This window comes from Phymastichus coffea, unplaced genomic scaffold (assembly GCF_024137745.1).
Source record: "Phymastichus coffea isolate CEN01 unplaced genomic scaffold, Cenicafe_Pcof_1.1 PCOF00137, whole genome shotgun sequence".
Taxonomy (NCBI): Eukaryota; Metazoa; Arthropoda; class Insecta; order Hymenoptera; family Eulophidae; genus Phymastichus; species Phymastichus coffea.
In genome coordinates this window covers 73,311-90,705 of record NW_026706948.1, presented here as the reverse complement: position 1 = coordinate 90,705, position 17,395 = coordinate 73,311, and the positions used below count along the sequence as shown (strand labels likewise).

General features: G+C 34.5%; 2 protein-coding genes and 1 non-coding gene across 6 annotated transcripts in view; 1 reads left to right on the top strand and 2 right to left on the bottom strand.

The window, feature by feature from the left end:
* Positions 1-282: 282 nt before the first annotated feature.
* On the top strand, positions 283-3,177 carry LOC131671859 (pickpocket protein 28-like; the record flags this gene model as incomplete). Its single annotated transcript, XM_058948629.1, has 11 exons — positions 283-420; positions 601-791; positions 1,010-1,160; positions 1,250-1,395; positions 1,454-1,541; positions 1,630-1,893; positions 2,139-2,250; positions 2,326-2,379; positions 2,448-2,607; positions 2,676-2,782; positions 2,861-3,177. Coding segments are annotated over exons 1-11 (1,728 nt in total), but the record flags the coding sequence as incomplete, so codon positions are not given.
* LOC131671857 (probable beta-hexosaminidase fdl) overlaps positions 2,145-17,395 on the bottom strand; it is a 46,126-nt gene continuing 30,875 nt past the window's right edge. The window contains exons 3-12 of one of the 4 annotated variants that reach the window (XR_009302580.1): positions 16,130-16,273; positions 15,598-15,699; positions 14,705-14,967; positions 14,480-14,643; positions 14,187-14,403; positions 13,682-13,912; positions 13,272-13,573; positions 12,078-12,505; positions 6,535-6,772; positions 2,145-2,363 (exon numbers count right to left, since the gene is read on the bottom strand). Coding sequence is in view for 2 of the 4 variants with exons in the window: in XM_058948626.1 (XP_058804609.1) it covers positions 6,625-6,772; positions 12,078-12,505; positions 13,272-13,573; positions 13,682-13,912; positions 14,187-14,403; positions 14,480-14,643; positions 14,705-14,967; positions 15,598-15,699; positions 16,130-16,263 (1,989 nt within the window). In the remaining 2 variants the exon portion in view is untranslated. Of the gene's footprint in view, positions 2,364-3,239; positions 6,773-12,077; positions 12,506-13,271; positions 13,574-13,681; positions 13,913-14,186; positions 14,404-14,479; positions 14,644-14,704; positions 14,968-15,597; positions 15,700-16,129; positions 16,274-17,395 lie in introns of those variants that run through there. The other 3 variants (XR_009302579.1, XM_058948626.1, XM_058948627.1) reach the window with 3 other exon arrangements.
* Positions 7,097-7,169, bottom strand: Trnak-cuu (transfer RNA lysine (anticodon CUU)). The gene has a single exon. It is a non-coding gene; the product is annotated as a tRNA-Lys (tRNA).

Below are 17,395 nucleotides of genomic sequence, written 5' to 3'. Positions count from 1 at the left end.
ATCATTTGGTATAGGTATGAGTGGGAAAGTTGCTCAAGTGATGAGTCGTATAATTAACAGAATTAAGCCAACGGGAAAAAAAGCAATTACATGGTATTGCCTTTCTGTTGTTTGGCTTGCCATTGGAATCGTAAAAGCTCGACTAGTCTCAGCTCAAATGTCAAACTGAAAGCTTCGCAAGAATGCCAGCCAGTCCAGCAAACATTGGGGGAGTTAAAAGAAGTGAGAAATTACAGTGATTTATTATTTTTGGCTTTTTTTCTGTTTTCATTGTTTTATTACATGCTCTATCACTTAGGAAGGCAGTGCCAAAAAATTAAGAATTTTTTGTGCCAATACTGTCATGAGACGTCTTTACATGGCTTTAAATACGTAGTATCGAACGAGTCATCTTCAACGGAAAAAATTGCATGGGCATTGGTAATGTATTCGAAATGATATATAAATGCATTTGAATAAAACGAATAAATCCATTGCTTCGAAATTGCTTCTTTTTTGAAAATGCTGAAAATTAAATAAGAACTACATAATTCAAAATGTAATGTGGTTGCACGTGATTGAATTAACGAAAAAGGTATCATTGATTTGTGAAAACTTTAGGTTTGCATAATCGGCTTGACTTTGAGCGCTTTGCTGATGTCACTAATTTGGCAAAGATTTCGAAGAACCCCGACAGTGACGACCATCGATACAACGACCTATCCAATTTTCGGTTTGAATTTTCCAGCTGTTTCAATTTGTAACTACAACAAAGTTTACAAACCACATGCTGATCGTCTTTCTGATGAAATGTGAGCGAAACCGCAATATAAATATCAGTTTTCAAACAAAAATTCTTAGCCTTACAAATAAAAAAATTTTTTTTTCAATTTTTAAAATATAAATTTGGACGAATTTCATTTTGAATGTCCATTTTTAAAGAACAATCACTTTAAAATTTCTTTAACGTTATTTATTTATGACATAGATTTTGACAATTATAACTCAATTTGATCTAATGTTTGTACAGGAGGCAAAAAGGTTTAACCAATGAAGAAATCGAAGATTTCTTTACAACGTTACCTAGATTAATTAGACAGGATTATGTAGATGCAGACTTTTCCAAAGTTATACAATTGATAACAACTGCCGAAACGAATATAGAAGAGATTATGAGTGATGTAAATTCTAAGAAGCTCACTTTGATTATAAATAATAATAATTATATTATAAGAGAAATTTTTTTAAACATATTTCATCACATTTTCAGATGATGCAGCCGTGCGAAAAGTTACTTTTAAGATGTTCTTGGGAGGGCCAAAGATATGATTGCAGCAAAATTTTCAAGCCTGTGAAAACTCCCGAGGGCTTTTGCTGTGCTTTTAATTACCATGTTGACGATACTGAAAATTCACCGTAAGACCAGTGGTATTACGATGAACTTATCCATTATTAATAATATTATTTTCTGCAGATATAAGATCAGAAAAAAAATTAAGAACGTTACCTCAGAAGTGAAGCGCAATCTTACAAAAGAAGAGCCTGGTGTACACGAACCTTTAGTCAGTGAATTTGGTTCGAACTATATATGATGGCGTATCGATAATACGTAAATATTGCTGTAAATGCATATAAATCAATCGATTTCAGACTGTTCCTGGTGCGGGGAGAGATATGGGAATATCAGTCGTCATAGATCTTGAGGAAAATACATACTTCGGTTCAATAAGACCCAGTGTTGGCGCATCGATTCTTGTTCACGATCCATTCAACTATCCAGAAGTAGAAGTGTTAACGAGTTTCATACAACCCATGCAAGAAATGGCAGTGATGCTATCTGGTTCTATCGTTGCCAGCGAAGCAAATGTCAAGACACTAGATTTAACGCGTCGAAATTGCTGGTTCAACGACGAGGTATTTTTTTACTAATCTTTACTATTGCTCGAACACAAATAAAAGCAAATTGCCTTTTCAATTACTATAAATGAAATTATTTCATCGTAACTTCTGATTTATGTTCGAGTTTAAAAACTACAGATTATTTCAAATTTTTCACTTTTATTCATTGAGCTGGAAGTTGAAACAGTAAAAATTAAAGTATTAATAATCATATGATTCGTTAAATATTTAACGTAAGTTAAATCGACAATTAATTACAGGTAAAACTTAGCATCAGTTCAGTGTATAGTTATCAATCTTGCATCACCGAATGTAGAATTAGATATATAAGAAGATATTGCAATTGTGTTCCGTTCTTTTATCCTAATTACTGTAAGTGAGTTTTGGCTGTAAGTCGATTCAAGATGAAACTTCAATGTTGATACTCCTCGTTCAATTACGTTCCAGATCAAGCGAGAACTTGCAGTTTGGATGACATCAATTGTCTGACAAAAAATCGAGGTATGATAAATCATCATTAAAATGTAAATTATTTGATGTTTTTGATAAACTTTTTAACACATTAATAGGGAGCTTATCGAATTTACGAACAATAATCGACGTAGTTAACGAAAATGACACGAGAGATTCAGCAAAATGCGACTGTTTGCCGTCCTGTAATGACACTACTTATACTTCAAACAGTGAAAATACTATAATGTCTAATGTTTCATTTCACTCACCCTTGCTGTAATTATCATTTTTTTTTAAATATTTATTTTTGTTTTCGTTTGTAATATATTCAATTACTATTTTAGACAAGGATTTGACGTGAAAAAAGTGTCCTTGGCTTCTGTTTACTTTCGAGGCATAACTTGTTTGAAATATAGAAAGGAAATTTGGATGTCCTGGGATGATTTACTTGGTAAGGTTTTAGCTAAAAAATATTACCAATGAACATTAGTACGATTATCCTTTGAATGATATGCATGCATTTTGATAGCATCCTTTGGAGGAATCTTCGGCCTCTGCGTTGGAGGTTCATTTGTAAGCTTAGTCGAAATTTTGTACTTTTTTATAAAAAAACTTTGGCGGCGCAGCGACCAAAGCAAGCAGGCAACACTAGCGAATTCTCCGCCAGCGCGAGAGAAATTTAAAGTCGTTAGTATTGATCAACTGAGAGGTTGGTCTCACAAAAAATTAGACAACGACAGCGCACACAAGAGAAATGTATCTTCCAGAGAGAACTTCACTTACCCAGCGGAAATAAAAAGTGCCACAATGAAACCTAGTTCCATAAATGAGGAATTTATCAGATATTTTTTAAATAAAAAATTATAACACTCGTTATTTTTTATATTATAGTAACAAATATTTATTTGTAAATTTATTAACGACAATGTTTGAATACATTATAAATAAAAAGTACTCGGTAAGTTTTACTATGCGATAAAAATCTTCTCGTGTTATATCTTGTTAATTCATTGTTCACAACAAAGTTTTTACTTTTATACTTTTACTAATCACGTAATTTCTTTTTTCGCACGTATATACATAAACATTGAACGAAAACTATAGCAATGAATTTCTACTCTTACAAGTGCTCATACGAAAGATAACATCTTTTGCGATAAAATCTGACATCGTTTGAAGTCCGTCGATAAGCGCGACGTAACAATTTCATTTACTTTGAGAGACAAAGCTCTTATAACTTTCAAAAAACTTTGCGATATCAAATGGCATGTGTCAAGGCAGTTTGACATTTTCAACCACTATTGACTTCAGTTATTGATAACAGCATCAGGGTATACATTTCTGATTGGTAAATGCTCAAATAAACGACAGAGATCTTTCTCAAAAGACACACACAATTTTGTTAGATTTGCTGAATGAATATGGAATTGAATGTTCTATTGCTTTGTTGTTAACAACAAACGCTCGAGTTACTTAGTAACTGTAATTGATATCATAGGCCTGTTTGCGAAAGACCGGCAGAGGTCAGTTGGCTGAAGATTCCAAAAAATATACGCATTAATTTATTATTAACAATTAAATCTATGCTTCTGAATAATATTTTACATTTAGTATTTATTTTGCAGACTTTTTATACACAGTATTTTGTAATGATAAATTTATGCGTATTTTTATTTGAAATCTATTTCATCCGACAACATTTGCTTAAGCAAGTTTCTGAGGTCTCTGAATTGAACATTTTTTTTGTTAACTAAATCATGTACTCGATCACTGTAGGCGAATACGTTGTACTTTATTTTAAGACCACTATTGTATTCGTTGACTAGATTTGTCAACCTCATTAGAAACAATAGTTGAGTTCAACAATTGGAAAAGCGTCTTGTCATCTCAAAATAAGTTCGTCAATAGCTAGTTGAGAAGCTTATTTGGAGAGGTTGACAAATCTAATCAACGAATATGGCAAAATAAAATACAACGTATCGGTTTATAATCATCGAGAACAAGATTTATTTTACACATAACCATGGAAGGCGAGAAGATGAAGTTTGATGATTTTCTTTGTAAATCGCTATATTTCTGCATTGTTATTGTATGTGATTCTAATGTATGAAAATCTATAGCAATAGTGCGCGTGATAAGTACCGCAAGTACATAAAATATTGTTGCAAATGGTCAGTGATGCGTTTAGCATATTAATTATCGTTAATGTGTTTTGCTCTTATTCTAAATATACGTGACTTAGATACAAGTCATTTTTTTGGCAATCAAATTACCGATTGCACAATAGAAACCTAAACGTTACGTATCAGAAGTATTCATGAAGCGATTACACAATATGATTTGCATCAAGATATTAACAAATAAAACATGTTTCAAATTTTTATGAAAAATGGGATCCATCTTGGTAAAATGTATTTTTATGACCAAGTGTGAGGCATCTTCGACATTAATGAACAAGTCATTAATCTTTCAATATATGCTAATTAAAATCTGAAAGTCTTGAGATTAATGTTTTAATGATAAATTTTAATCGAACAAACATTTTTAGTTTAATTACGACTATGAAGTGTCAGTTAAAATGATAATTGAGTATTTCTTCAGCTCGTTCAAAATCATACTTCTTTCATTTATGTAATTGACTCACTGTAATTCATTAATGCTCGTCATCGCTTTATTACTGTAGTTGTATCACGGAAATAGCTAAAGATATTTCTTGCAACTAAATAAACTACTTATTATAAATCATTTGATTTCTCCTAAGATAATTTTAATGTCTGTACTTGGAGTGTGCTGCAACAAATTCTAATGCACTAAACAGAATACTTGTATAAGACTTTTTAGGATCTAAAACCAATGTTCTTTTTTCAATTGATATAATGCATGAATTACCTAGCCACCACTTACGACTTACGTACCATATAGAATACATAGATGCAATACTGTTTTAGTCAATTGGAGTATATAAATTGTATATACGCTTTGATATAGTTTTTCCACTAGTCGAGCAATTAGGAACGGCAATACTGCTCGTACTCCATTGAGGAGTTAATTTATCATTTTATTTAACTGAAAATTTGAAAAGGCACTTGGAACGAAACTAACCGAAGTTATCTGTGTCAAACTGTTGCATCATATAATCGTGTTTTATTAATTTATTTTTTGACACGCTATCTGATTTCGTTTCGTTACTCCTTAGTGGAACCAATTTTATTCACTGGTGGATTGTTTTAATGAGTTTAAGACACCGTGGACACCATTCAAGCTGTTAAGCATCGAAAAGTAATAGATGTTAGCTGTATAGTGTCAACCTTTTCATCATGAAGAATAACAAGAAAATCTAACTTAGTAACTTACCAGAAGATAAAAGCAGTTTGAAAATGTATAAATACTGAATAGCACAAATTGAAATAGTAACTGATCGTTACGTATAAAACTATGTAAAATATGATTTAAAGATCTACCAGTGTTTAATATTGGTTTATAACATATAACATGTACATTCATGTTGAACTCAATTACATCAGTATATATCGTATCTCAGTCAATAAGAGTGTCGAAGGACCGATCGCTGGAAAGTGGAATCAAGCATTACATTCGCAAATACTACGTATTCGTCTATTAACTTTCTTTATTTTCTAGTAGAACTTGGCAAGTTTTCTACGTACTCCGCAGCTTTTATCGTCTTGCGGGTACGCGGAACAGCATCCAAATAATCAAATATGAATTTTACTGGTGTGCTATCATCAGATATCAGCCGCCGTATTCTTTACTGAATCAGTTAAACTGACAAAGGGCGAACCTCTTTTGTAGTTACAATAAGCTTCCGTGAGATATTACTTTTCTTGTCGTTACTAGAGGAGTGTGTTCGTTTATTCATGCCAGCAATATTATATTGGTGTTTTTAATATTTCTCTTTCAGTTTAACGTTTAGAAACAACACTGATATTGAAGGTGCGCTGGTATCAGCAAGCAAGCACCACCAATACTTCTACAAAAATGAATTTTAAGATAGAAAGGTTACGGCGTACCGAAACTGCTTACACTTTCAAACGAATGACAAGAAATACCACGTAAGAACATCTCACGAGATACGATGTGAGAAATGAGATTTATCATATCGCGCGAAGCAATGATTAAAAAGAAAAATCATCAAGAGCGTTGGCAACTTCAACGAAAAGAAGAGCTGTTTGTGGCAATAATCACCTGTTTAGTGAAGTACAAATGAAGGAGGTAATTGCGAAAGCTATCTGGTTAAGAATAAAGGAATTAACTTCGATTCATCTTCCAGTTAGGTCAAAGGCATTTTCCAGGGTTGAGGGTGCACCAATGCGGCCACATGGCTTCAGTTCGGACACCTCTTGAACGCAATAACTCTATGTGCGTCGATAATCTCGTATACACATTCTCATCTATCGCGTAGCCGTTTGTAGGTGGGTCGCTCCTGAAAATAAGTCAATTCATTGCATAATTGTAATTTGTTCAATTTTTTGTGGGACAAGTATTTCTGTATAGCTGCGTTTGGCATAAAATAGTAGTACATTGAGCGCGACAGAATTCTCTCGCTAAAAGCAGATTTTTTATTATAGAGAAATTCACGTTTACCCGAGCTTTTCTACAAGTACGAAGCTTTAGAGCTTGCTTTATTTTTTTACGTGTAATTTTTAGAAAAATATTATAAATAATTTAATTATTTTCTATTTGTATATCAGCAATAAATAAAATTGTTAATTTATTAAATTGATTAAAAAAAAACAAAAAAAAAATACGCCCAACGTGGGGCTCGAACCCACGACCCTGAGATTAAGAGTCTCATGCTCTACCGACTGAGCTAGCCGGGCAGTTGGAGACTTGAATATCATTGACATACAATAATAAAGCATAGTAGGAAAAGTTTCATTGTACCGCCATCTTCCTAGCAAGACGAACATAGTCAAATAGGATGAAGACTTTACCAACTGCCACTATAATTAAGCTATCTAGCTGTTTTATTGGCTTATCATCCCTTGATTGAGCTCTACTTTATCGACCACTCAATACTACATATAGCTACAAAGATAGACTTTATAGAAGGCTAGGTCAATGTATAAGAGCTTGTAGTTACTCGTTGACTGTAAGATGGCGCGCGTATGATCTAGAGAAAGACATTTTTGTAGGGAGGAAAGCGAAAAGAGAAAACGCTTGGCGAAAACTAAAAGAGACGTAGGAAGGGAGGGAACACCTAGCTGCAGCGAAAAAAACACTCCTCGGCTCGGTTTTGAGTTGTCTCATCGTGCTGATAGGCACACACTGATAAAGTTTTGTTAAAGTAGACCGATTTTTACAATTCAAAAACGAAAATGATTCTTTTTCTACACCGAAGCGATTCGTTTTAAATAAACCCAACCCAACCCAACTCAACCCAATCCAACCTAGAAACATTTTTAATTGCAAGAGTTATTTTTTAGTATACTGTTAATAGACCTTTTTGTAGTACACACAGGTAAAAAAAGGCTGACAGCTGGAATCTCAGCGCTCGAGCGGCCGCTATCATTTAAAATGTCCTTACCTGTCATCAAAAAAGTCAGGCTACTAGAATGTTAATAAATAATTTTTTAACAAATTCTTTTCAACAAACCAGTGAAGAAGTAACTTCCCGTAAAAAATAATTTTCTCTTGATTTTGAATTATAAAAATACAACGATTTTAACAAAAGTTGTTGATTTAATTTAATTGAACTTCCCCAGTCCAGCGTCATTTGGATGGTTCACATTCATTTGTGACTTTATGGCCAAGCGTACTTTATCTGGTCATTTTGAAATTGATAGTGAGTACGGAGTCAAAACTATGCAATGGAAAATTATAAACGAGCTCGCTTTTCCGTGTACGCGAAAAGTATAATAATATTAAAATAGTTCAATTTTTATGATTCAAAAAAAATAAATTATTTGTTAAAACATTTATTTATTTACACGTTGAGTAAACGATCTCTTGGAGCGTAGCTAGAAAAGGTCAAGCAAGGGGTGAACCCCTGCGGCGTTCCGAGCTGAGCTCGTCAATGCAGAGATCCGGCACGCACTCGATCTTTCCTTCCAAGCTTTCCTACCCACGCTTCAAAAGGTCACGTAGTAAATTTATAAATAAATAATTGTGTTAACGAACAATTTACCGTGAAAGTAGCATGAAGAATAATTTTAGTTTTTCTAGCATAAAAATTGGACTACTTTATCAAATTTCATAAGTAATCAAAAAATATTCACGTTTAATTTGAGTAAAAAGTATAAAGAATAATTTGTTGAAAAATGAAATGATCGTCCATTTGTTATCAAGTTGGAAGGGAATAGTTTCAAATACAATTATTTTTTCGTGTTTAATTAGGCAACACAATCCACTAGATCGCATTCTAATCAAACTACAAGTGTTATAAAAATTTTTTATTTTCATCTTATTACGAATGCGACTTTTTTTTCAAATTATAAAAATATCTATTAGAACAGGAGTATCACGAACTAACTAATAAAAAAGCGAATAATTTTGTAAAATTTAATTGATTAAACAGTACTTTTTTCCTTGAGCTGATGAAATCGTTTATTTCTTTTATTCGTTAATTGACGAGTTTTTTTGTTCTAATAGGTATTTTCACAATTTGAAAAACGGTCGTATTTTTGATAAAATGAAAAATCATTATAAGTTTTGATGGTACTCGTAGCTCCAATAGAAAAAATATTATAGCAGATTAAGCAATTAAATTTTTTATTGTCCTAAATTTTTTCAGCTAATTTGCAAAATCTTTGATTCTAATCAATATTTCTTTAATTTGAAAAAAACAGCGTATTTGTTATTAAATAACAAATTATTTTATACATTGCCTGATTTATAACACGAGTAGAAAAACAATTATCGTTGTTTAAACAATTATTTTGTTAACATTTATGAAAAACATCCCACACGACTAAACAACTGCCAGATTTTTATTAAGAAGGTCATAATAAATAAACAACCTTAACTTATTTCATAGGATCTCGAATGGCCTGGAAACCCCCATGGCTCCTAAACTAATACCTGTTAGGCCGTGTTAGGCCGCGCTGTTAGACCTTTCCGTACCAGCCTGCATAATTAATGTTAAATTTTTTTAAATATACCAATCGAATGATTTTAATTTGCTCAATTCACCTATGTTATCAGATTTATTTATCCATTCTTAGCTTCTTCGCAAAAATTAATTTTTCCAACGATTTTAAACATCTCTGTCTTTTGTATTAAATGGAATTTCTGAATGTAGTAAATTGTAAAAAAATTCCAATGAGCTGATTTAATTTGTCTATTTAAGTTTGAAAGTAGTCAATAGGTATTTTATAAAATTGAAAAATTATAATCGACAATAGCATTTCGTGTACGTGCATGCTTAATATAAAGCTAGAATTGGGCTCAATTTGCTTCGTACAGATACATGATTTCATGCAACAATTATTTTGAAATTTGTTTTACTGATCATAAAGATAATGTTTTAATTGAACATACAAAATAAAATAGTTTTTATTATAAAATAGTCTTTATTAAAAACTTAAATATTATTGACACACGGTAGTTTTATATCAAGTAATTAGAGACTTTTTCTATGTAAAAGTCATTTAATATCGAATGTTGGCTCAATACTGAGGTGAAAAATGTAATTGACTGTTTGTCATTATCTTACCAAAGATTTATCTGATAAGACCACATACAACATTTATTTTTATTTTATGAATTAATATCAAATATTTAATTCATTTTTACACCTTCGCGCACGTCTGGCGTTCGATGCCCGATGTCCGATGACTTTTATGTAGAAAGTCCCTTAATTGAAATCTGTTACGAAATATTCTAAACGTTATGAACATTAATTTTTTTTTTTTATATTTAAAAGTATGTATTATTGAACACGTATTATTGCAAATAATCAAATTATTATTTTACAGAAAAAATGTACAACATATATTACATCATTTGTTTGTACATAAATTTTGTTCTATACGAATTCTTTTACACAAACTCAGTAGGAAATAGTATTCTACATTATCAAAATTTATTTTTCATTGTCTTCAGTGCTGGTGTACGTCACGTCCAACTAGCAATAGCATACGAAAGCAAATAATCTTTTATATTTTCAACAAAAAATTGATTGCTTGGAATACTACTCGATCTAATTTAATTAGAATAAGATCGTTCATGTAGAAATAAATGTTGATATTGTTAAATACCATTTCATATTGACTTTGTGTAAAATAATTCATGTCGAAGAAAATTCGTTAGCTTATATCATAAATATAAAAAAAGTCATGCGAAATAATATTTCTCATTACTGATATAAAGAAAATCATGTGTAGAATGTGTAGAATTTTTGAATATAATTACTACTGAAAAAAATTGAAGTACAATCAAATTATGGAATATATTTTGTACATTTTTCCTGTAAAATAATAATTTGGTTATGTGCAATAATATATGTTTAATAATAAATACTTTTAAATATTGAAAACAACATTTAAGTATACATTCAGAACTTGTGGAATATTATGTAACATTTTCAATTAATTACTTGGTATAAAACTACCGTGTGTCAATAATATTTAAGTTTTGAGTAAAGATTATGTTATTTTGAATGTTCAATTAAAACATTATTATACGATCTTTATGATCAGTAAAACAAATTTCAAAATAATAGTTGAATTAAATCATGTATCTGTACAAAGCGAACAGGGCCCGATTCTAGACTTTTATTAAGCATGCGCGTGCATGAAATGCTATTGTCGATTATAATTTTTCAGTTTTATAAAATACCCATTGACTACTTTCAAAGTCAAATCGGCAAATTAAATCAGCTCAGGGGCAATTTTTTACAATTTACTACATTCAGAAATTCCGTTTAATACAAAAGACAGAGATGTTTAAAATCGTTGGAAAAATTAATTTTTGCGAAGAAGCTAAGAATGGGTAAATAAATCTGATAAAAAAAGTGAATAGAGCAAATTGAAATATTTGGATTGGTATAAATTTACTTAATTTAGCATCAATTATATAGGCTGAAATAGGGAAAATCGCTGTTGCAATAAATATAACACAACGAAGCGTCTATCTTCATTGTTAGTTAATCAAACTGAACCAAGGTATATTTACGTATACCAATTGCTCCTAAAAGCTATACACATAATATAGCTTTGTTAGGCGGTAACGATGAGGTCATACTGTAATCGCCTAATAGAACTACGGGCTGTGTTAGGCAACCGCTTGAATGAGCCCCATAAGACCTGTCCTTCTACAAGCGTCTATCTTTGTTGTTACTAGAAATGTAGCGTAAAGTACAATAAAAATGGAATAGCTATGTTATATTTCATTATTTATTGAGTAAATTTAGAAAAATACGATTCGAATGGTTAATTTACGAATAGCTTGTATAGGCGTAGATTTGAAAATTAAGTATCATTTTAAATTTGAACCTCAAAAAACTTTTTTAATACTATTTTTAATCCAAAACAAATTACACTATTGGTTAAATACAATTTGCCAACGTTTTTTCGCACCAAATATCTTTTTTCCTGTTTCAACAAGATTTATTTTTAAAGAAAAAAGCCGAATTCAAATTCATTAGTTTTTTGATTACTTGCAAAAAAACCGAGATAGTTCAATGTATAGACAAAGCATGTGAAAGATATAGTGTCATAGTGACACGGTAGCGACGATTATCAACTTCATTTTTCTAACGATTATTATTAATTTTCTATGCTGCTTACCAAAGTCGCTCGGCAAGCGCAGATGCCCTGGGCCATAGTCGAGGTCCCAGGGAAGCTTGACCCAGCTGTTCGCTCCAAATAGCGGCTTCTCCACCGATTACCAATCGCTGATGTTGCGTTGGATAATCTCGCCAAGGTCGATGATTGTAGACTGTCTGCCAGGTACGATATTCACCACAGGCAGCCTCGCCAGTCTCACGCCATCTACCGAAGCCGCAATCCAGGTACCAAGCGTCAACATGCGACAAAATCACGCGGAAACCATCCTCGAGAAGATCTGGTGTGTCCGGCCAGTTGCTGCCACCCCACGACTGAATTACGTGTACCGATGTATCGAGATATTGATTGGCGTATGGTCGTTTTGTTAAGGGTGAGCTCCAAAGTATTACTGCTTTCGGCGCCTTACCACGATTTGCTCTTATAATTCGCTGGAATGAGTATGTATAAAAAATAATTTGTTATTGATTCTTGTGCTTTATAGTTTCAATAAGGGAAAATTTTACAAATTATTGACAACAATTTTATTCTACTGACAACTGACTATTACATTGATTAATAGTGCAGAACTGTTCAAATTGTATACTTAAAATAAAGGTTACTGTCCTGCAGAAATTCGTAAATAAACTTTTAAGTTTCGAATCAGTTTGAGACTTTGGGTTTTCCGACCACGTGATAATTAAAAAGTTATTACGATCAAAATCAGATACATATTTCAAATGTTATAGGCTTTTAAAAAAGCCAGGCTCGCGCTACTGAGTTTTCAAATAGTCCAAGCTTTCAAACTCATGAACTTTGCACTTTGCATGCAAAATAAAAAAAATGGTTTCATTGGTTCAAATCTTCTTAACTATTCAAGTTCGAAAGCTGTTCCAGTGATTTCTCTCACTGTTACTCAGTGGAAGTTAAATTATACATGTCCATTGAGTATTCCATAAAGTTTAGAAGTTGGGCAAAACTCAATATTTCAAGCTGTAGCCCAGAAGTTAGATGCTTCAAAATTGCGATGGAAGCTCAATGATCGAGCTGATTCGAGCTCAGTTTGGCAGTTTCATAGTGTAACATATACACTGTAACATGATTCACTGGAGTTTTATGAGTTCTTGCATAAGCCTTTTGGGCTTTTGTACAAAAAGATTCTATTACCTGTCACAAAAAGCTAACATTAACTAAGTGACCAAGTAGAAATCGTCTTACCAAGTGGAGCTTCCTCTCAAAATCAGCCCACAGCACATGATAGTCAGTCATATTAAGGGATTGCATGGCTACACTGATATTGCTATATTGAGCCCAACAGTCGAGATTAACTTCATCGCCGCCCATGTGTACGATATCACGAAGTTCCGTGAGATCGAGAAGCTCGCGATACAAGCCCTCGAGAATCTTGTAGGAATTCTCGTTAATAGGATTAAGCTGACCACAATTTGGCTCGCCGCAGTATGCCGACCATGGCTGTTGGTCGACACACAACGCCAGTTCGCCTAAGCCATGCTCGACCCCTGTCGAATGTAAGTTCTTAAATTCAACGGGTCTCATCAATGAAGTAGACACTAATTCTTCTTTTTTTTTCTTTTTTTTCTTTTTTTTTTCTTTTTTCGTAAGCTTACCCCACTGCCATCCAGCTCCGGCATGCGCTGGCGAATCAATCTCTATGAGTACTCTAACGCCGCGTATCCTCGCGTAATTGGCAAGCTCCTTGACGTCGTCAGGTGTGTATACCTCGTCGCCGCTGTAGGCGCCCCATCTCGCCATCTCGGGGAACTGCGCCGAGTCATAGGGGAAACTTTGCGAGTCGGTCAAGTGCCAGTGGAACGTGTTTAGCTTCGAGGCGGACATACCTGTGAGATTGCGCGAAACACCAAAAACAAACAATTAGTTCGTCCGCTTTAATTAACAACGCGTATCGCGTGATAAGCTGCCCTCCGCGCTTCCCCTTTGCGCCGCCGGCTAATTAGAATTCCAGCTTTTGTGCGCTTCGCTATATTGCTTTCTAGATCGTGGCATTCCGCGGTTGTCTTTCCCGACTTTTCCGTTTTCACATTGAATGTCGCGCGCGATCGACCGATTTCGCTATTCGGCAAAGTCGTGTTCTCGTAATAAAATAAAAATTACCATCTATAACACGTTTCAGCTGATCGAGGCTGAAAAATTGCCTGCCAGTGTCAACTAGGAGACCTCGGTAGGCAAAAGCTGGCCTGTCTTCGATCGTCGCTTGCGAGATAATACGCAGGCAACCCTGCTTGCCACAATTTTCATCCCACCATATCATCTGCGAGAGGGTCTCGAGTCCGTGGCGTACGCCGTAATATGATTTGCCAGTTATTCGCACCTGAGAGCAAAATAAGACGTTTAACTCAATTTTTAAAACTTCATTCGAGAGCATTATTAAATCTTGATAGCAATACCTCTAGACGTTTTTCAATAGTAAGTACTTGAAGACGGTAGGACTCTTCGGTGTCTACGTGTAATCGAGCATCCCGAGCATCACCAGCACTTAAGTAAATTATCAAGCTATCCACTGACGAGCGAGTCTTTGAATTTGGTGTTTTTATTAAGTTTCTTATGTGTCCTGGGAAAAAAATATTCGAATTCGAAGTGCACGTTTGAACAATTGGCAAAAACAAGCGTACCTAGAAAAACTTCTTTAGCTTGTTCGAGCATATCCTTGACGTCTTGGCTAGCGGTATTGACAGTGATGAGTTCAAGCTGCTGCCAGTGAAAGATGAGATTGTCGGGTCCAAGATCAACGAGTCCCGTGGGTCGCGGCCACAGTAATCGACCGCTACCTCCACACATGGCAGTGCACGTGGCCAAAGAGATGCGTGAACTTCGTACCGCACGACGCTCGCAGCGACCAGACACACATGCCCATGACCAAGGACTCTGGAATGTTCTGGGACAAACATAGATTTTTGTTAATTTTCATTCCCTGTTATGACTTTTTAACTGCACAGATTACATATTTCGGCAGTAGTTTCTCCATAGTCATTGGTTTATACTGGATGTGGGACACGCATTGTTTTACATCTTGCTGGCATTGATGATAAAGCGAGTTAATGTTTCTTGAACGTCAATTTCTAAAAGCTATGGATATTCAGATCGAAGCATCGATTAATTAAATATTACGAATTAAAAATGTGCAATTTCGAATGCCAGTTGTTCAAACTGTTTGTATAAAAACAGCTTGCCGAATGAGTAGCGAATGAGAGCCTATCAAAATGATTCCGATTGATGATAGGGAACTCGATAATTAGACATGAAAATTGAATGGAACATGTCGCGAAATCTTTTGCAATTCAATAACCCAACCTAAAAGGATATATTATATAATACTGCACTGTACGATGGTTTAGAAAACACACACGGGGGATGCAACTGCATAATAAACAAAACAACTTAAATCTAGCCGAGGCACAAATATAACATACTTTATCGAAGCTTGACAATTTACATTAGCACATATACACTTTAAAAATCGGCAGCTCAGCACTTCTCAATAAACCAAAAAAAAATCAGCTTTTACCCAGCTTCCGATGACAAATGTTCGTAAATGGCATTTTCTGAGATTTTCATATCGTCGTCACCGATAACTAAACTCACTCCACTTCGTCGCACTTCTTCAAAACTGCAAAAAGTAGTATCTCGAATGAATCAAGTGATACGCTCTCAAGTTATATACGCGTAAACGGAAGAAAACAAAAGAAACTTAAAAGAAGTATTAAAAATTGATAAGTTCGTGAGAGAAAAACAACGCCTTATCTAACGTGTCGATCGCCTATACGACGTTGTCAATACAGGGATTTTCAATGTAAGGTCATCGTTCTAATAACATCCTGACAATTATTACGAATGTCCTTGGTCTTCTTTATAATTTGCTTGCAGCACAACATATTAACAGCAATAATAATATCGGTGATAGTAGATAATGTACAATTCCAAATTAAACGTTATTTACCTTCGCACGAGCGCCGATATTAGTAAATATAAAATAAAAGACGAAGAAGTTATCTATCGGTTCGAACGGAACGAGGCAAAAAGGCAAGAATATCCCTTACCTGCGAACGGCAAACGGCTGAAGGGAGCCAAGAGGCGGTGAGTGGGCGAACATGGCAATGAGCAGGACTCCGGTTACCAAGACGAGGAACAGCAGGAGCCGCCTCATCCAGCCGCTAGGCACGCTACCCACCATCCTCGCGAGCCTGCAAGTAGATCAGGTACGTGTGCGGTCAGGCCTTCAACATTATTTCATGCCTATTATATCTCACTGTTTTTTTACGCTGTGGAACACACGTCTCTGTGCACGAATGAATCGTTATTTCATTTGTTCGGTGAATAAAACGAATTAACTGATTGGTTCTTTTTCCACGCGATTAGTTGAAAGAGTGACGCCTGATATTGCCGGTTTTATTCTGATTGTTGGACAATTTGCTGCGCGGCTCTCGTCGATTTAGCGTTTTCGGGTTCTCAACATTTTTGTCTATGACTGCCTTCATTTCGCAAACATAAACAACAACGTTAATTTTTGCTCGTTAAAAATGAACGGCGAAATTTACCATACCACATATTTTAACACTTCTTAGAGTACATGTCGGGAAATTCGTGCTCATTAAAAATTTGTTACTCCGAATGACGTCACTTCAATGCTCTACATAGTCATGAAAAAAACACGTAAATATCAAAGTTACGAATTCGTTTGACTGACGTAGTTGTACGTAACTTTAATGGCAATCAAGCGCCTCTTACGAAACAAAGAACCGCTGTGGAGAAAACTAACGCACAACTAGTAAATGCGTAATCAAATTCAAAATCGAGATACAATTCGATTCCCCTGAGAAACATGCAAAAACACAAAAATAAAAAGAGAAAAATAAAACAACGAAACCCCTGGGATTATCGATTTGTCTCCAAGTTCGCGTGCACAAGGTAATCCAGGTTAGCTGTCGCGCGCGCGATGCTAAATCGCTGGTCTCAGATCAGGCCGTTGAAATTACGCGCTAAAAATAGCCAGGCGAGGGTCATTCTCGCATTAAAAGTAGGTTTACAATTTTCAAAGGGACTTTAGGCCGTCGTCAATGGGGGAACGCCACTCGAGGACGTTGGCGTTGTGTATCGACTTTTTTTTTTGTTTCCGAGGACTCTGAAATTCGGATCCGCGCTTGAAGCACGATAATTGAGCAAGAATTAAAAAAAATGATATGAAGTATGCAGCTCTCTCTTCCTACAGTTTTATAGCTACGCTACGTTATTTGAGCGATAAAGAATATTCTGTCCTTTGCCGAAGAGAGAGAGAGAGAGAGAGAGAGAGAGAGTTGAATTATTTT